Source organism: Phocoena phocoena, chromosome 7, assembly GCF_963924675.1.
Source record: "Phocoena phocoena chromosome 7, mPhoPho1.1, whole genome shotgun sequence".
In the NCBI taxonomy this organism is placed as follows: Eukaryota; Metazoa; Chordata; class Mammalia; order Artiodactyla; family Phocoenidae; genus Phocoena; species Phocoena phocoena.
Window position 1 is genome coordinate 304,183 of NC_089225.1, and position 13,229 is coordinate 317,411.

The 13,229-nt window shown below is 54.7% G+C and overlaps 1 protein-coding gene across 3 annotated transcripts in view; it reads right to left on the minus strand.

Annotated features, from left to right (window-relative positions):
- GLI2 (GLI family zinc finger 2) overlaps positions 1-13,229 on the minus strand; it is a 178,470-nt gene that overhangs the window by 57,314 nt on the left and 107,927 nt on the right. For all 3 annotated transcript variants that reach the window (XM_065880225.1, XM_065880226.1, XM_065880227.1), the window contains exon 2: positions 2,234-2,339. In XM_065880225.1, coding sequence (XP_065736297.1) covers positions 2,234-2,339 — 106 coding nt within the window. The remainder of the gene's footprint in view (positions 1-2,233; positions 2,340-13,229) is intronic.

A 13,229-nucleotide genomic window follows, 5' to 3' on the forward strand; every position in this document is an offset into this window, starting at 1 on the left:
GAGCACTTCGCTGCAGGCCTGCCGTGCTCAGGATCTGTGCCATGGAACCAGCCAAACAGTTCTCAAGCAGAAAATCAGCCACTCCAACCCCTTCCTGGAAAGGAACTCAGCTCCCTTGATACTCATAGGATTCTCAGATGCTACCAACTGAGCAATTTTGGGGTGATCTACCAGCTCTTAAGAGTATGCACCTTCCAGAAGCTGCCTGAGCTGTGGTCTCAGCCACCTGCAGCTGGAGAAGTGTGGGAGGTGGGCAGAGGGCGGAAACGGCCCTACCACCCACCAGGGGGACACAGGCCTATCAGCCGCAGGTCCTAGTCAAGTGAGAACCAGCTACATGCACCAAAATAAAACGCAAAGATCCCAACATGCCACAGGGGACAACTTGAGGGGACTCCCAATGCACAAATCTGGGACAGTTTGAACAACACAATAAATAGTGACAGCAATAGAGTGTAACTCACAGAAGAAGACAAATATCCACCCATTGAATGGACACAGATAAATGATCAAATAAATAGAGAAATGGGGGAGAAGGGACAGCTCCTCCTTACAGTAGAATTCCAATTAATAAATGTGGAAGGAATCACGGAAATAGAAAATCATCATTTGGCAAATACTAGACGTTACCGTTTTTGGCAAGAATCAACAACAGATGTTCAAGTGAGTAGGTGAAAATATGATGAGAAATAGGAATTTACATATTACCCAAGTATTGTCCCACAAGGGACTTGTAATTACAAAGGGATGAACTTTAAAGTGGAGAAACCCAGCGGACGTCACCGTAAGCAAACGATCAAAGTTAGCCATCTCCAGGGATGAGAAGTATGGTCGTCATAGGCCCCGACAGGATGCACTAGGAGGGCACAGCACCACTTCTATGGGAGTATCCCCCCAGGGCATCATCTGAATTTATCAGGAGGCAACACCAGGCAAACCCAAACCGAGGACATCTTATACAGTAACTGGCCTTTCCTCTTCAAGTCTCAACGTTTGAGGAACTGGGTGAGGGTATACGGGAAGTCTTTGCACTATTTTTGCAAATTTTTCATGTCTGAGATTATTGCAACATACAAGACCTCTTGAAAAAGCACACAGAAGTCCCAGATTTGCCTTGTCTGGGATGAGCAGCGGGTGCCCCCAAATAGGAGTCACCTGCCCCCCTCTCAGGCACAGGGCTTTGAGTATAGTGGGGTCTCAGTGAGTTTTGACTGACTTTACTCCAGCGGGAGCTGGGAGAGGGAGTGGGGGTCTGTCTTCAATGGGTGGAATGCATGGAGGGTGTCGACGGCTCTCAGAGCAAAGCTCAGAGCCCGCTGGACAGAGTGTGAAGACACCTCATTCCAATGCTACAGTGTGGTAGGAATCCAGGGAAGGACCCCCACTCAGGGTGGGCTCCCAAGAGGAGGTGGCCCCTGAGCTGAGGCTTCGGGACTCTGGAGGAGGTGGTCAGGAGGAGGGGCCGTTCCAGGCAGGTGGGGCAGTAGGGGCTGAGACCCAGGTACAGGTGGGCTAGAACCATAACAGCAGCTTGGTATGGACAGGTCGGGTGTCTGGGTCAAGAGGCGGGTGTGGGGCGCAGTGGAGATACAGGGGGTGGGGTGAAGGATTCAGCCTCTCTCCTGGAAGCAAAATGGATGAGGCAGCAAGGGGTCAAGTCTTGGAGTCATAAAGACCAAGAAAAGTGACGTCAGCTACGGGCTCCGAGACCCTGGGTGGGAGTGGAGAGGGGCAGGAGCAGGTCTAGAGAGAGACACACAGGGGACACATGCCTTCACTGGGGGGGGTCTTAGAGCAGGGAGTAGGAAAGGCCCCAAAGAATAACCTTGAGCTTGTCCTTATCAGTAGGGTTATCCTGTAATTCACTGTCCAAACTGGGATACTTGAGAGCATGAAAGGGGGGCGGGGCACTATGAATGATTATGTTGGGACAACGTCGATCCAAAGTCACGGTACTTATATGGGGACTTTGGTCTGCAGGGCGTCCTCACTGCCCGGATGGGGGAAGAGCCTCAGGGCGCTTGTGGACACACCAGGACCCCCTGCATCCTTGGAAGCCGTGATGTGGCAGATGGGTGTGCTTCCTTCTCAGGTAACCAGAGGGGAGCTGGGGTTCACACCCCACAGTCCCCCTTCACACCGGGTCAGCGCATGCCAGGGTGACAGAGGTGGACGACGCTGATCAGGAGCTCGGACCAGAGGGACGGAGCCTGGGGCGGCGGGCGGAACTTACCCGTGCACACCGTGCACAGAGTGAGGCTCGTAATGGTACCTTCCCTCCTGGTGTCGCATGTCAATCGGGAAGGGGGCGTGGAACGGTGGCAGGAGATGAGTCGGCACTGCGGAGGGGAGAGAGAAACAGGACTTCAAAAACTTTTCCCCTCCCTCGAAAAGCACTTTTCAAAGGGCTTTAAAGCTCAATGAATTTCAGAGCAACAGCGCTCAGGACAGGGGGGCTCCGGGGTGCCTGGCTATCACACACCCACAAAGGGGGATGAATAAATAATCAAAGTCAGCCCGGGAACCCTACATCCTTCACATAAAAGACCCCCAACTGCGCTCTTGACAAAGACAAGCAGCTAAGCGCTCTTTGAACTCGGGGAGATGACAGACTTGGCCACAAATCAGGGCTGACAGAGCCGACAGGCTTCTGCCCGTCCTGGCCTTGGCCGGGTGTGGCGCCCGCAGCCCCGGGGCACGGCCTCCGGACGCTGCGGCCCCCCACGCTGGAGACACTGACCTAGAACTGTCTGTGGAGGCAGGGCCAGCTCCCGGCTGCGGCCAGCCTCAGTCAGGCCAAGTGCCACAGAGCCCCGTCCTGTGGGCAGCCCACAGTGGACACTTCTGTGGGTCTGTGAATGCTCCAGCTCTCAATATGCATTACGGACCCCAAGTGCGCTGGCCCCCGGGATGCCAATGCCGACACGTGAGACCTGGTTGCCAGAGTGCGTCAGCCTCCTGTCTGCACTTGGCCTGTGCAGATCATGATACTTGTAATTAGCTCTTTGCTAATTAAAAAAAAAAAAAAAAATTCCTGGGTACCCTGGAGGCAAGCAAAATTATAGGCCTTAGGAAAACAAGGCTCTTTAAAAAGTAGTTACACGGGGAAAAGGGCTAAGATTTCTCAGTCAGCTCTTGCTCAGGCTGAGGACCACAGGCCAGTGAGGCTGGCTGTTGAGTCTGAATTACTCAAGAGGTTAAAGAAATCCGGTGGGTTCGTTTTCCACACGTACAGGTCAGCTGACTGCCAGGCCTATGGTGGTAAACGCACACAGATGACGTTGCCGACTGTGTCTGTGCAAGCAGATCCTGGTATTGTAAGCGCTACAAATTCCTTTTTGATTGTGGTAAAATACATATAACATAAAATTTACCATTTTAAACCATGGTTAAGTGTACAATTGAGTGTGCTACCACCATGCATCCCCAGAACTCTTTCCATCGTCCCCAACTGAAACTGTCCCCATTAAACACCAACTCCCTCTCCCCCTCCCCTGGCCCCTGGCGACCACCACTCTCCTTTCTGTCTCTATGGATCTGACTCCTCTGGGGACCTAGTATGAGTGGAATCACACAGTATCTGTTGTCTTGTGGCTGGCTGATTTCACTTAACGTCCCCAGGGTTCATCCACTGTGGCATGTGTTGAATTTCCTTTTTTCCTTTAATATATTTTTATTGAACTACAGTTGATTTACAATTGTGTTAGTTTCTGCTGTACGGCAAAGTGATTCAGTTATACATATATATATATATTCTTTTTTCTATTCTTTTCCATTACAGTTTATCACAGGATATTGAATATAGTTCCCTGTGCTCTACAGTAGGACCTTGTTGGTTATCCACCTATAGGTAACAATTTTTATCTACTAACCCCAAACCCCCAATACATCCCTGCCCCACACCCCACCCCCTTGGCAACCACCAGTCTGTTCTCTATGTCTGTGAGTCTGTTTCACAGATAAGTTCATTTATATCGTATTTTAGATTCCACATATGTGGATACCATGTGGTATTTGTCTTTCTCTGTCTGACTTACTTCACTTTGTATGATAATCTCTAGGTCCATCCATAACGCTGCAAAGGGCATTATTTCATTCTGTTTTATGGCTGAGTAGTAGAATTTCCTTTTTTAAGGCTGAATAATATTCATTGTATAGATATACCACATTTGGGTTATCCATTCACCTGCCAATGGACACTTGGGTTCATCACTTATGAATTTTTAACAAGAGGAAAACTTCCTCCTGATGTTTAACCTTAATTTTTACATATTCAATTTTATCTTCCTAATTCCACAATCCTGACACCCTCCACAGCGACTGGGAATAAAGAAAGCAAATCCTCTCACTCTGATTAAATCAATTTGCCAAACCCAGACTCCACAAATCTTGGGCTCCGAGGAGACCTGACACTGGCGCGTTGCCCCATCCGTGCAGTCGGGCGCTCCCTTCCGGGGCTGGTGATTGTGGGAATGACCACCTCTTCTCCCCTTAGGCCCGTGTGCTCTGAGGAGGTGAGGCTGGGCGTGCAGCTGTGACTCTGAAAACGATGACAGGAGGACTGGCCACCCTCTGGGAGTCAAAGCTGCTGCGCGCCAGCTGCCTGGCTTCAGGCAAACTCCGTTACCTCTGCATCTCCCTGTGTCCATCCAGAAACAAGTAACACCAACTACTCTTAGGGTTGCCCTGAAGATAAAACGTTCCTGCCGAGAGGTGCTGTGCACATAAGAAGCACTCCGTACGTGTTACTGCTGCTGATGACAATTATTACTAATGTTTGGAGCCCCGCAGTCCATAATCCATTTACTGGCTGTGGGGCAGGGGACAAGTCACTCTCTGCTCCCTGCAGACCCTGGGGAGGGCGGAGGGCCTGCTCGCCTGCTTACAGCCTGGGAGACAAACTGGACTTCCCCAAATCCCCAGGGGAGTCAGCAGGGAAGCAGTACTCACCTCCCCAGACCTGCAGGAAAGAGCCTTTATGGTTTTTTTTGTTTCTTTTTTTTTTTTTTTTAATGCAGCCAGGCAGACCAGATTACAGTATTGTTAACAAAATAAACATGGTTTGCTTTTGTCTATTTCTGTTTCCCTGCATATCCAAAAGCCACCTGAGGCAGCCAGGGTAGGTGTTACTGTGCCCATTTCACAGATGAGGAAATGGAGGCCAAGGGTGATTTCAGCCCAAAGTCATAAGCTGAAAGACAACAGAGCCAGGAGGGGAATCCAAGGCCCTGGACGGCTGGGCACGGGCTTTTCCCTCTATACCACCCCAACAAACGCTCCGAGGCTCCCTGAGTGCAAGGGTGATCCCGGGGTCTTTCTGTCCCGACCTTGCTTACGTGTCACATTTAACAAGCGCTCACACGGCACTGGGCCCTGCTCTCAGGGCTTGCAAACAGCAACTCCTGGGTCTTCACTGCAAGCTCAGGCTGCACTCACCCCAGAATTCCCAGTCTTTCCACCGACCATTCTCCAGTGCCCTGGGATGCTCCTTCCCCTGATCTCGAACCTGCAGAGGTTGAAGGGGGTCCCCTGAGGCCACAAGAGCCCAGACCTTCCCCTCTGCCCCACCAGCTATAGCAGTGCTCTTCTCAGAAGTAATGCAACTTCATCCAGGTTTAAAGAGCAATAAAACCCCTAGGAATGAAGCGCTCATGGTAGCTGACCTGGCAAACATGAAGCGGACATGGCACCGAGGTCACCAGGCTGCTGCACAAGACCAGGCTGTGCGTGTGTGTGCGTGTGTGTGCATGTGTGCGTGTGTGTGCGTGTGTGTGTGCGTGCACGAGAGGTTGGGGAGGAGGACCCTGGGGCTTCCCAGCAGAGGCATAAGGGACAGCCGCCTGCAGGGTCCTGCTGCTGGGGCTGCCCCCTCCCTTCCGCCAGGTCCTGGGGTGCAGCCTGTGAGCTTACGGGGGCAACGGCTTCCTCTTTCTCAAGTCAGGGCCGCAGGGCAGGACTTCCCTCCGCCCTGCTGCTCCCAGGATGGCTGACGCCCATGGAACGAGCAGGCAGCAAGGGCTCTGGCCACACACCCGCACCCCACCCTCACCCGCTTGGGATCCTCAGGACCAGCCTGGGAACTCGTGTCAGTGGTTCCTCCCATCCGGGCAGGGATGTGTCGGTCGGCCGGCAGCTGGAGTGTGGCAGCCCCCAGCTGGGTCAGGAGGGGACGTGCCTCGGGTGCTCATCCTTAGTGACGTCAGCTGCCTCGTGGGGCTTTGCTTATAGCGTCTCGTTTAGTTTGGCCACTAACCCTGTCCTTATCCCCATTTTTCAGGAAAGAACATCAAGGCTCAGAGTGGCATGTCTGTACCTCTAGGTGAGCCACGATCAGGCCGCTGGTGGCCGCTGGTTTCACCGTCTCTCTGCCCTCATCCCTGTGTGCTTTCCTGGAGCACAGCGCCGGCACAAAGCTGGCCCTCAGCAAACAGAGCCTGAGTGCGTGCTCACTTCCTACCCAGCAGCTCCCAGTGTCGGTCCAGGGTGGAGCGCCATGCCTCCCATCAGCCAGAGTCCAACCCGGGGACCTGCTGTCTGGACCCCTCTGCCCACCTCAGAGAACCACCGGACCATTCACGTCAGCGGGGGCTACCTCTGGGCACAGTCACTGTAGGAACAGCCATTCATTCATTCGTTCACTCATCCGCCTGTATCAAGTGCTTGCTGTGTAGCAGCACTGCTCCAGCTCCTGGCAGGGCGGTCACAAAGCTGCCGCCACAGAGCTGTAGACATTGCTGGAAGAGGGCACAGGAGCAAACCAGAAATACGTTAATACCCTCACATCAGGGCGCTGAGAGTAGGAAGGAAACCGAGGGGGCTTGGGCGACGCTGGAGAAGTCAGGGCTCTCCGAGAGAGGGTGCGCCTGGTGGGGCGAGGCCAGCGCAAAAGCCCAGAGCCTGGTCGGGGGAGGCCAGCGCAAAGGCCCAGAGCCTGGTAGGGGGAGGCCAGCCCAAAGGCCCAGAGCCTGGTGGGGCGAGGCCACGCGAAGGCCCAGAGCCTGGTCGGGGGAAGAGCTTGGTGATTTCAGCACAAGGCCACCTGGGCTGGAACAGAGGGGTGGGGCTAGGAGGTCCTATAAGCCCGGGCAGGCAGGCTCTGGGAAAGACTTCAGGGTTATTTTCTGGGAGATTTGGGAGGCCCCCGGGGGGTTCTGGGTAGGGAGTCACGTGCTCTGATGAAACTTTTCAAAAGGCCGCATGAATAGAGTCAGGCTGAGGGAGGCCGGGCATGCGTTAGCCAGGAATCCCAGGAGAGCCCTGCCACCCAGCGGCCCTGGGACTTCGGGGACATTCTGTCCCCTGTCTGGGTCTCACATTATCCTTTCGTACAACGGGGATTAGATGAGCTCCAAGCGCCTTCCTCCCAGATCCCGCTGTTTGTGAAAGGTCACCCGCTCCCCGGGGAAGAGCCATGCTTGTCCCAGCTGGTGACTCAGTGAGGCTTTAGGAGGGGTCCTGAGCAGGTCACGGGGGGTGGGGGGAGGCAGGGGGCACGTGCTGGGCACTGCTTCCTCTTTATGGTCCTGTCTGCACAACTCACTGACCTAGCGGCCCTGCTGAATCCGCTCAGCCCCTGGCCCCATCACCTAAGCCAACCGTCTCTGGGACCAGCTTTGCACCACAGGTAAACTGAGGGATGAAGGGTGACGCTGGCTAATCTGAAGACTCAGGACCCTCTCAGACCAGCATGGACCCCTGCCGGCCCCCACGGCCCTGATGGAAACATTCAGCAGGGAATGCTCTGCCCAGAGCCGATCGGGCAGGCCAAGGAGGCAGAGGTCCCACTCTGGACCTTCTGCGAGACAGCACGCCACCCAGAGGCCAGCAGCAGCACCCAAGGAACATAACGAAGATGAACGTAAAGAACAAGGCGGCCGGCCTTCCAGAAACGTACTGAATGGGACCCGTGCACACGCTGTTTTCATTGTGGCCTCTTTTTTTAAGTAAAAAAAAAATCCAAAGTAAATCATGTCCTTTCAGCATGATGGGGGGGGGAACACACACACACACACACACACACACACACACACACACACACACACTCCATATGCCATTTCAAAGAATTGGCTCTCTTTTTAAGTTTCTGAGGAGGAAACTCTAAGATGGGAATTTTCTATGGATCTCCCTGCCCCCTCTGAAAAAAATGCACATTTGGTTTTGATCCTACACAGAAAGACCAAAAGTTTAAGAAGCTGACGATGGTGCCGTGATGGCTTTTTTTTTTTAAACCCTAGGATTTTTCTGCACTAAGGTTTACATGCTAAATGCTCCTTGGCTGGTGGTCCCAGGGGTGAGGGCACGTGGGAGTGTCCTTGGCATAAGGATCTCACTGTGTGAGTAAGCAGGACACTGAAAGGGGACGAGGGGGACCTTCCCCTGGAAGCCTGGCTCTAGCGGATGCCCCGTTAATGACAACTCTGGCGACTTACACACTGACGGGATGGGGTGGCGGTGGGAGTGGCAGCAGAGGGTTCCGACGAAGAATCAGGAAAACCGGGTCATCAAAACACGACCAGGCAGCCAGGGCAGCAGCTGGAGGAATTCTCCTTGGACGAAGTCATGTGCCGCTACCACGTGGAGATGCTGCCCTGAGGACTGGGCTCAGAGACATACACAGAGGGGTCGGCCCGGGGGAAGCAACCATTTCCTGGGACGTGTTGGGGGCGCCCCAGCCCTCCGGGCTGTCCAGTCCCTAGAGATCAGAATGGGTTCCAGTTATGTGGCCATTCCCATCAAGACTACAGCAAGGGGACTTCCCTGGCGGTCCAGCGGTTAAGAATCCGCCTTCCAATGCAGGGGACGGGGGTTCGATTCCTAGTCAGGGAACTAAGATCCCACATGCCACAGGGCAACTAAACCCAAATGCTGCAACTACTGAGCACACGGGCCACAACTAGAAAGTCCATGCAGCACAACTACAGGGCCCATGTGCTCTGGAGCCCTCGTGCTGCAACTACAGAGCCCACGAGCCACAACTACTGAGCCTGCACGCCACAACTAGAAAGAAGTCCGCATGCCGCAATGAGGAGCCCTCATGCCACAGCAAAGATCCCGCGTGCCACAACTAAGACCCAACGCAGCCAAAAAAAAAAAAAACAGACCATAGCAGGGAATGAGCTCAGAGCACACGGGCTCCAGGCCTGGGACCAGGGAAGAGATGGGTGTCTGCGAGAAGACTTGTCCAGCCCTGGCACTGACCGAGGGAGGTGCAGGCGGGAGTCTCTAGAAGGAGGCCTGGTCCTAGCCCCGATACAGGGCTGAGTTACAATGAGGCACAAACACATCTGAGCGCAGCCCGTGCGGCCCTGGGCAGGAGGCCAGGGGCCAGGGCAGGGCACCAATCCCTGTCCTTCTCGGGCAGCTGACCATGTCCCGGGGTGGCTATGCAGGAGGCTGCGGCTGGGGCTGCGTCAGGGACAATCTGCTGGGTGCCGGTGGCCTCTCAGAAGCTGAGATGGAGGCATGGCTCTGGGGACCAGGAAAGGGCTTCTTGTCCCCCCATTTCTGCTTGGGACGCCCCTTTCATGACTAATTGATCACATTCTTGTCCTCTATAATTCTTTGCATCTTAAGAAATATCCAGTGCAATTGTTTCACTCTTTTTCTTAAAAACAAATGGACCTTGGGGAAGTCACAAACTCACACTAATGTGAAAAATTCACGGATGACTTACCAGGTCACTTCCCCCTAACTGAAGGACCCAGGCAGCAAAAAATCTGTATCTTTGGAGAAGGGGCTAGTGTGGAGGAGAAGGAGAAAAAAACGGCAGACGAGAAGGCTTGAAGTCAAGCATAGTGAACTTGACAGCTGACTGAAATCCGCCTTACCCCTGAGTTGCCCATCAGTCAGAGGACAGTCCTAAAGGGATGACCTGTCCCCACGGCCTAAGGAGCTTGGGATAGGAGCAGAAAGCACGTGGGCCATAAATCCAGACAGATCTGGGTGTGAACCCCAGTTTTGTCATTTGCTAACAAGGGACAAGGGCTCCGAGCCTCAGTCTAAATCTGTAGAATGGGATGACACACACCCAACTCTTGGGCAGCCTATGACAGTGTCTGCACAGAGCAGGAGCTCGGCAAGTAGGAGCCCCCTTCCCCATCACTGTGAATCTCAGGAGAGGTGAACAAGCATCATGGCGGGACCTTTTCTGTAAGTCTTGGGTTAAGAGACCCCGAGATGCATCCAGCTGGATCTCAGATGCGCTGCCCATTGCTGAACGTGCCCGCGATGGGAACCGTGGCGTTACAGAGTGGGGACAGGCAGAAATGACGGGCCATGGGCTTCGGGGCACTGAGGGAACATTCTTCTACGATTTTATCCCTGCTGAAGCCACCCCATTGCCACACGCTCACTGGCAGGAGGCTCAGGCCGGCTGCTGCAAACTCCAGGGCTCCCTGCCGTTCATTCCCTAGAACCTGTGCCGTGCTGCCCTAGGTGAAACAAACACCGGAGGGAATTCGCAGGTGGCCAGATGGCTCCAATGAACAGCGTTGTGAATTTTGTTTAAAAGGCAGCTTTGGAGAATCGTATCCATCCTTTCCTCATGTGCCTTCAGCCAGCCACTCCGCTCCTGGGAAAGGCAGTGGCCAAAGAAGCCCTAGGCCGAGCGGTCCCAGGCAGGGGATGGCTCCCCTGTGCTGGAGGGCGGCGGTTCAGATGATCCAGTTTCCTGGCATCAAACCCCACTCTCCCCTCCCGGAAGCGAGGGGGGAATCGACGGTCTGGACAAGTGCACCTCTGGGGAGGACTCTCCCAACAGAGAGAAGGTCGCTAGTCTCCATTCCACCCTGAATGCCCAGCTTGGTCAGTTAAACTGTTTAACTCTTCAGGGAATGAGAAGGTGAAGATGCTTGGCAAGAGAAAAAGCACTGATGGTGTAGCGAAGGGATGGTGATCCGCACCTTTACTTTGTGCCCCAGTGAACCCGGAAGGTCCACCAGCCCTCGACCAGTTACTGGACACTAGCTCGTGGCCTGTGCACAGCTAAGGTCGACATTTCAGCCATTGACGCGGGGCTCCTCTGGAATCCCACACCCGCTCCCATCCCTGTGGAGATCCCAGGACCTCGCCCTTGGGGGAGGTGGCGCTCACGCCTTCCCGGAAGATTCCAGAGATGGCGGGACCCAGATGCTCCCTCCCTCAGCACGCAGGTCCGATCCAGGGACACGATGAAGGTCAGCATGTGACCCCTCTAGTACGGCCTTGACTTGCACCGGCTGCAGGCCCCACGGGTCCAGCTCCTCAGCTTTCTCAGGTATCCAGACTGGAGATACACACCACTCTGCATGGAGCTCTCAGCTCTGGCCCATCACAGCCCGGAAGGCAAAAGTCACACCCACGGCGCAACGGCTTCCCCTACTCTGTCCAAATAGGGGGACCCTGCTCGAGGGCCCTGGAAGCTCCAGAGAGCAAGAAACAGCGTTCCTGCCCACAGGTAGTGCACCGGGCACCTCGGTGGAGGCCGCCTGCAAAGCTGGAGAGGCTGGCCCCGTGGGATTCAGCGGGGTCCACGGGCACAGCTGTCAGAACAGCCTCAGAGTCAGGGAAGGGTCATTTCCGTGGGACCCAGAGCGGCCGGGAAGGCTTCCTGCAGGAGGTGGTTTTGCAGCTGGACCCTCAAGGGGCCAGGACTGGGAGAGCTGGAGAGGATGCTGGGTCCTTCAGGCTGGGAGGCAGTGTGGACAGAGTCCAGAGGACTCACAGTGCCCTGGCATGGAGCTGTGTGCAGTGTGGATGCTGGCCCAAACCACGTGGCCTCTGCCGTATATTCAGGATGAGGGATGCCTCTCTCTGGGACCCTCTCAGGGATTCAAGGATGCGATACACATAACAAGAGACACACCTGTGATGCACCTACTTAGGCGCTAACATCAGTGCTTTTCAGACCTGAGAATCACCTGCAGGCTTTGTTAATTAAAACCCCATGGCTGGGCCCCACCCCCAGAGTTTCAGCCTCCGTGGGCCTGGGACAGGCCTGAGAACCTTCATTTATAAAACATGCCCAGGCGATGCTGACCAAGCTTGCCAGGGACCACCCTTGGAAAACGACGGGCCTAGATTATCCGTTTTACCGCCGTAGCCTCAGAATTCCCACTGGCACCAGTTAAGTAAGAGATTACTTCTCACGTTTCTGCCTACTATGCATTGACCTGGCTGGAGAACATTTGCAGCTGTAGAAACTCGACATGGTTGATAAGAGAGATAGCCCTGGGTGTGACATCTGAACCCCGGGGACCACCACGCTGCCCCATTTACCAGGGCTTCTAAATATGGCCGGAGGCTCAAGAGGAATGCAACCCAGCGACTGTGCTTTTCCAAGTACAAGCACAAAGGTGCACGCAGGGCTGAAGAAACCACGTGGAGGCCCCCGTGCACACCTCCCTTCACTGTGGGTTCTCAGTCCACTTTCAAACCTGGGCAGTTTCAAAGGCCAGCCCTTCAGACGTGTGGACTTACATGGCCACGGCTTCTCCCAGTGGGAACCAAGTAATGGCCGAAGCATCAGAGCTGGGAGGCAGGACAGTGCAGACAAGTCCAGGGACAGCTTCCTTCCCAGTGGCCAGGCCTTATGCAAATGGCACTATTATCCCCAATAATAAGCCCCGGGACAGGCTGCATCCAGAGCCTTCCCCATGCCTGGTCACTGCCCCACAGGAAGCACTTAATAAGAATAATAATATCCTGACTGGCACTCCAGAGCATGCAATTAAAAAGAGTTTTTGTCTCACTTTGGGGGGAAAAAATAGTGGGGGGAAATTAACGTCAGACAGGAAATTCCAACACTACAAGCTGGCGGGTGTCCGGCGGGCAGAGGCCCAGGCCCACACAGGGCTTGGCAGGACCAGGGCGGTGGCTGGGCCCACACCGCAGCCACGGGCTGGCCTTTCCAAGGTGCTGCTTGACAAAATAGGACAAAATAGCTGGGCTGGGCCAGCACGAGCCACTCCATGGTGGGGAGGGCCCTGAGGCTGGTCTGGAGGGTGGGGTGGGCAGGCAGAGAGGCGTGCACAGTCCACGGCTGGACCAGACTCCCCAGGGAGAGGCCAGATGCAAATGCCACGTGGCCCGCACCGCAAGGAAGCCTGGGCAGTCTTGAGACCTGTCTCTCTCCGCTATAGACTGAATGTTTTCGTCAACTCTAAATCCTTATGTTGAAATCCTAATGCCTGATATGATGGTATTTGGAGGTGGGGCCTTTGGGAGGTGATGAGGTCATGGGGGTGGAGCCC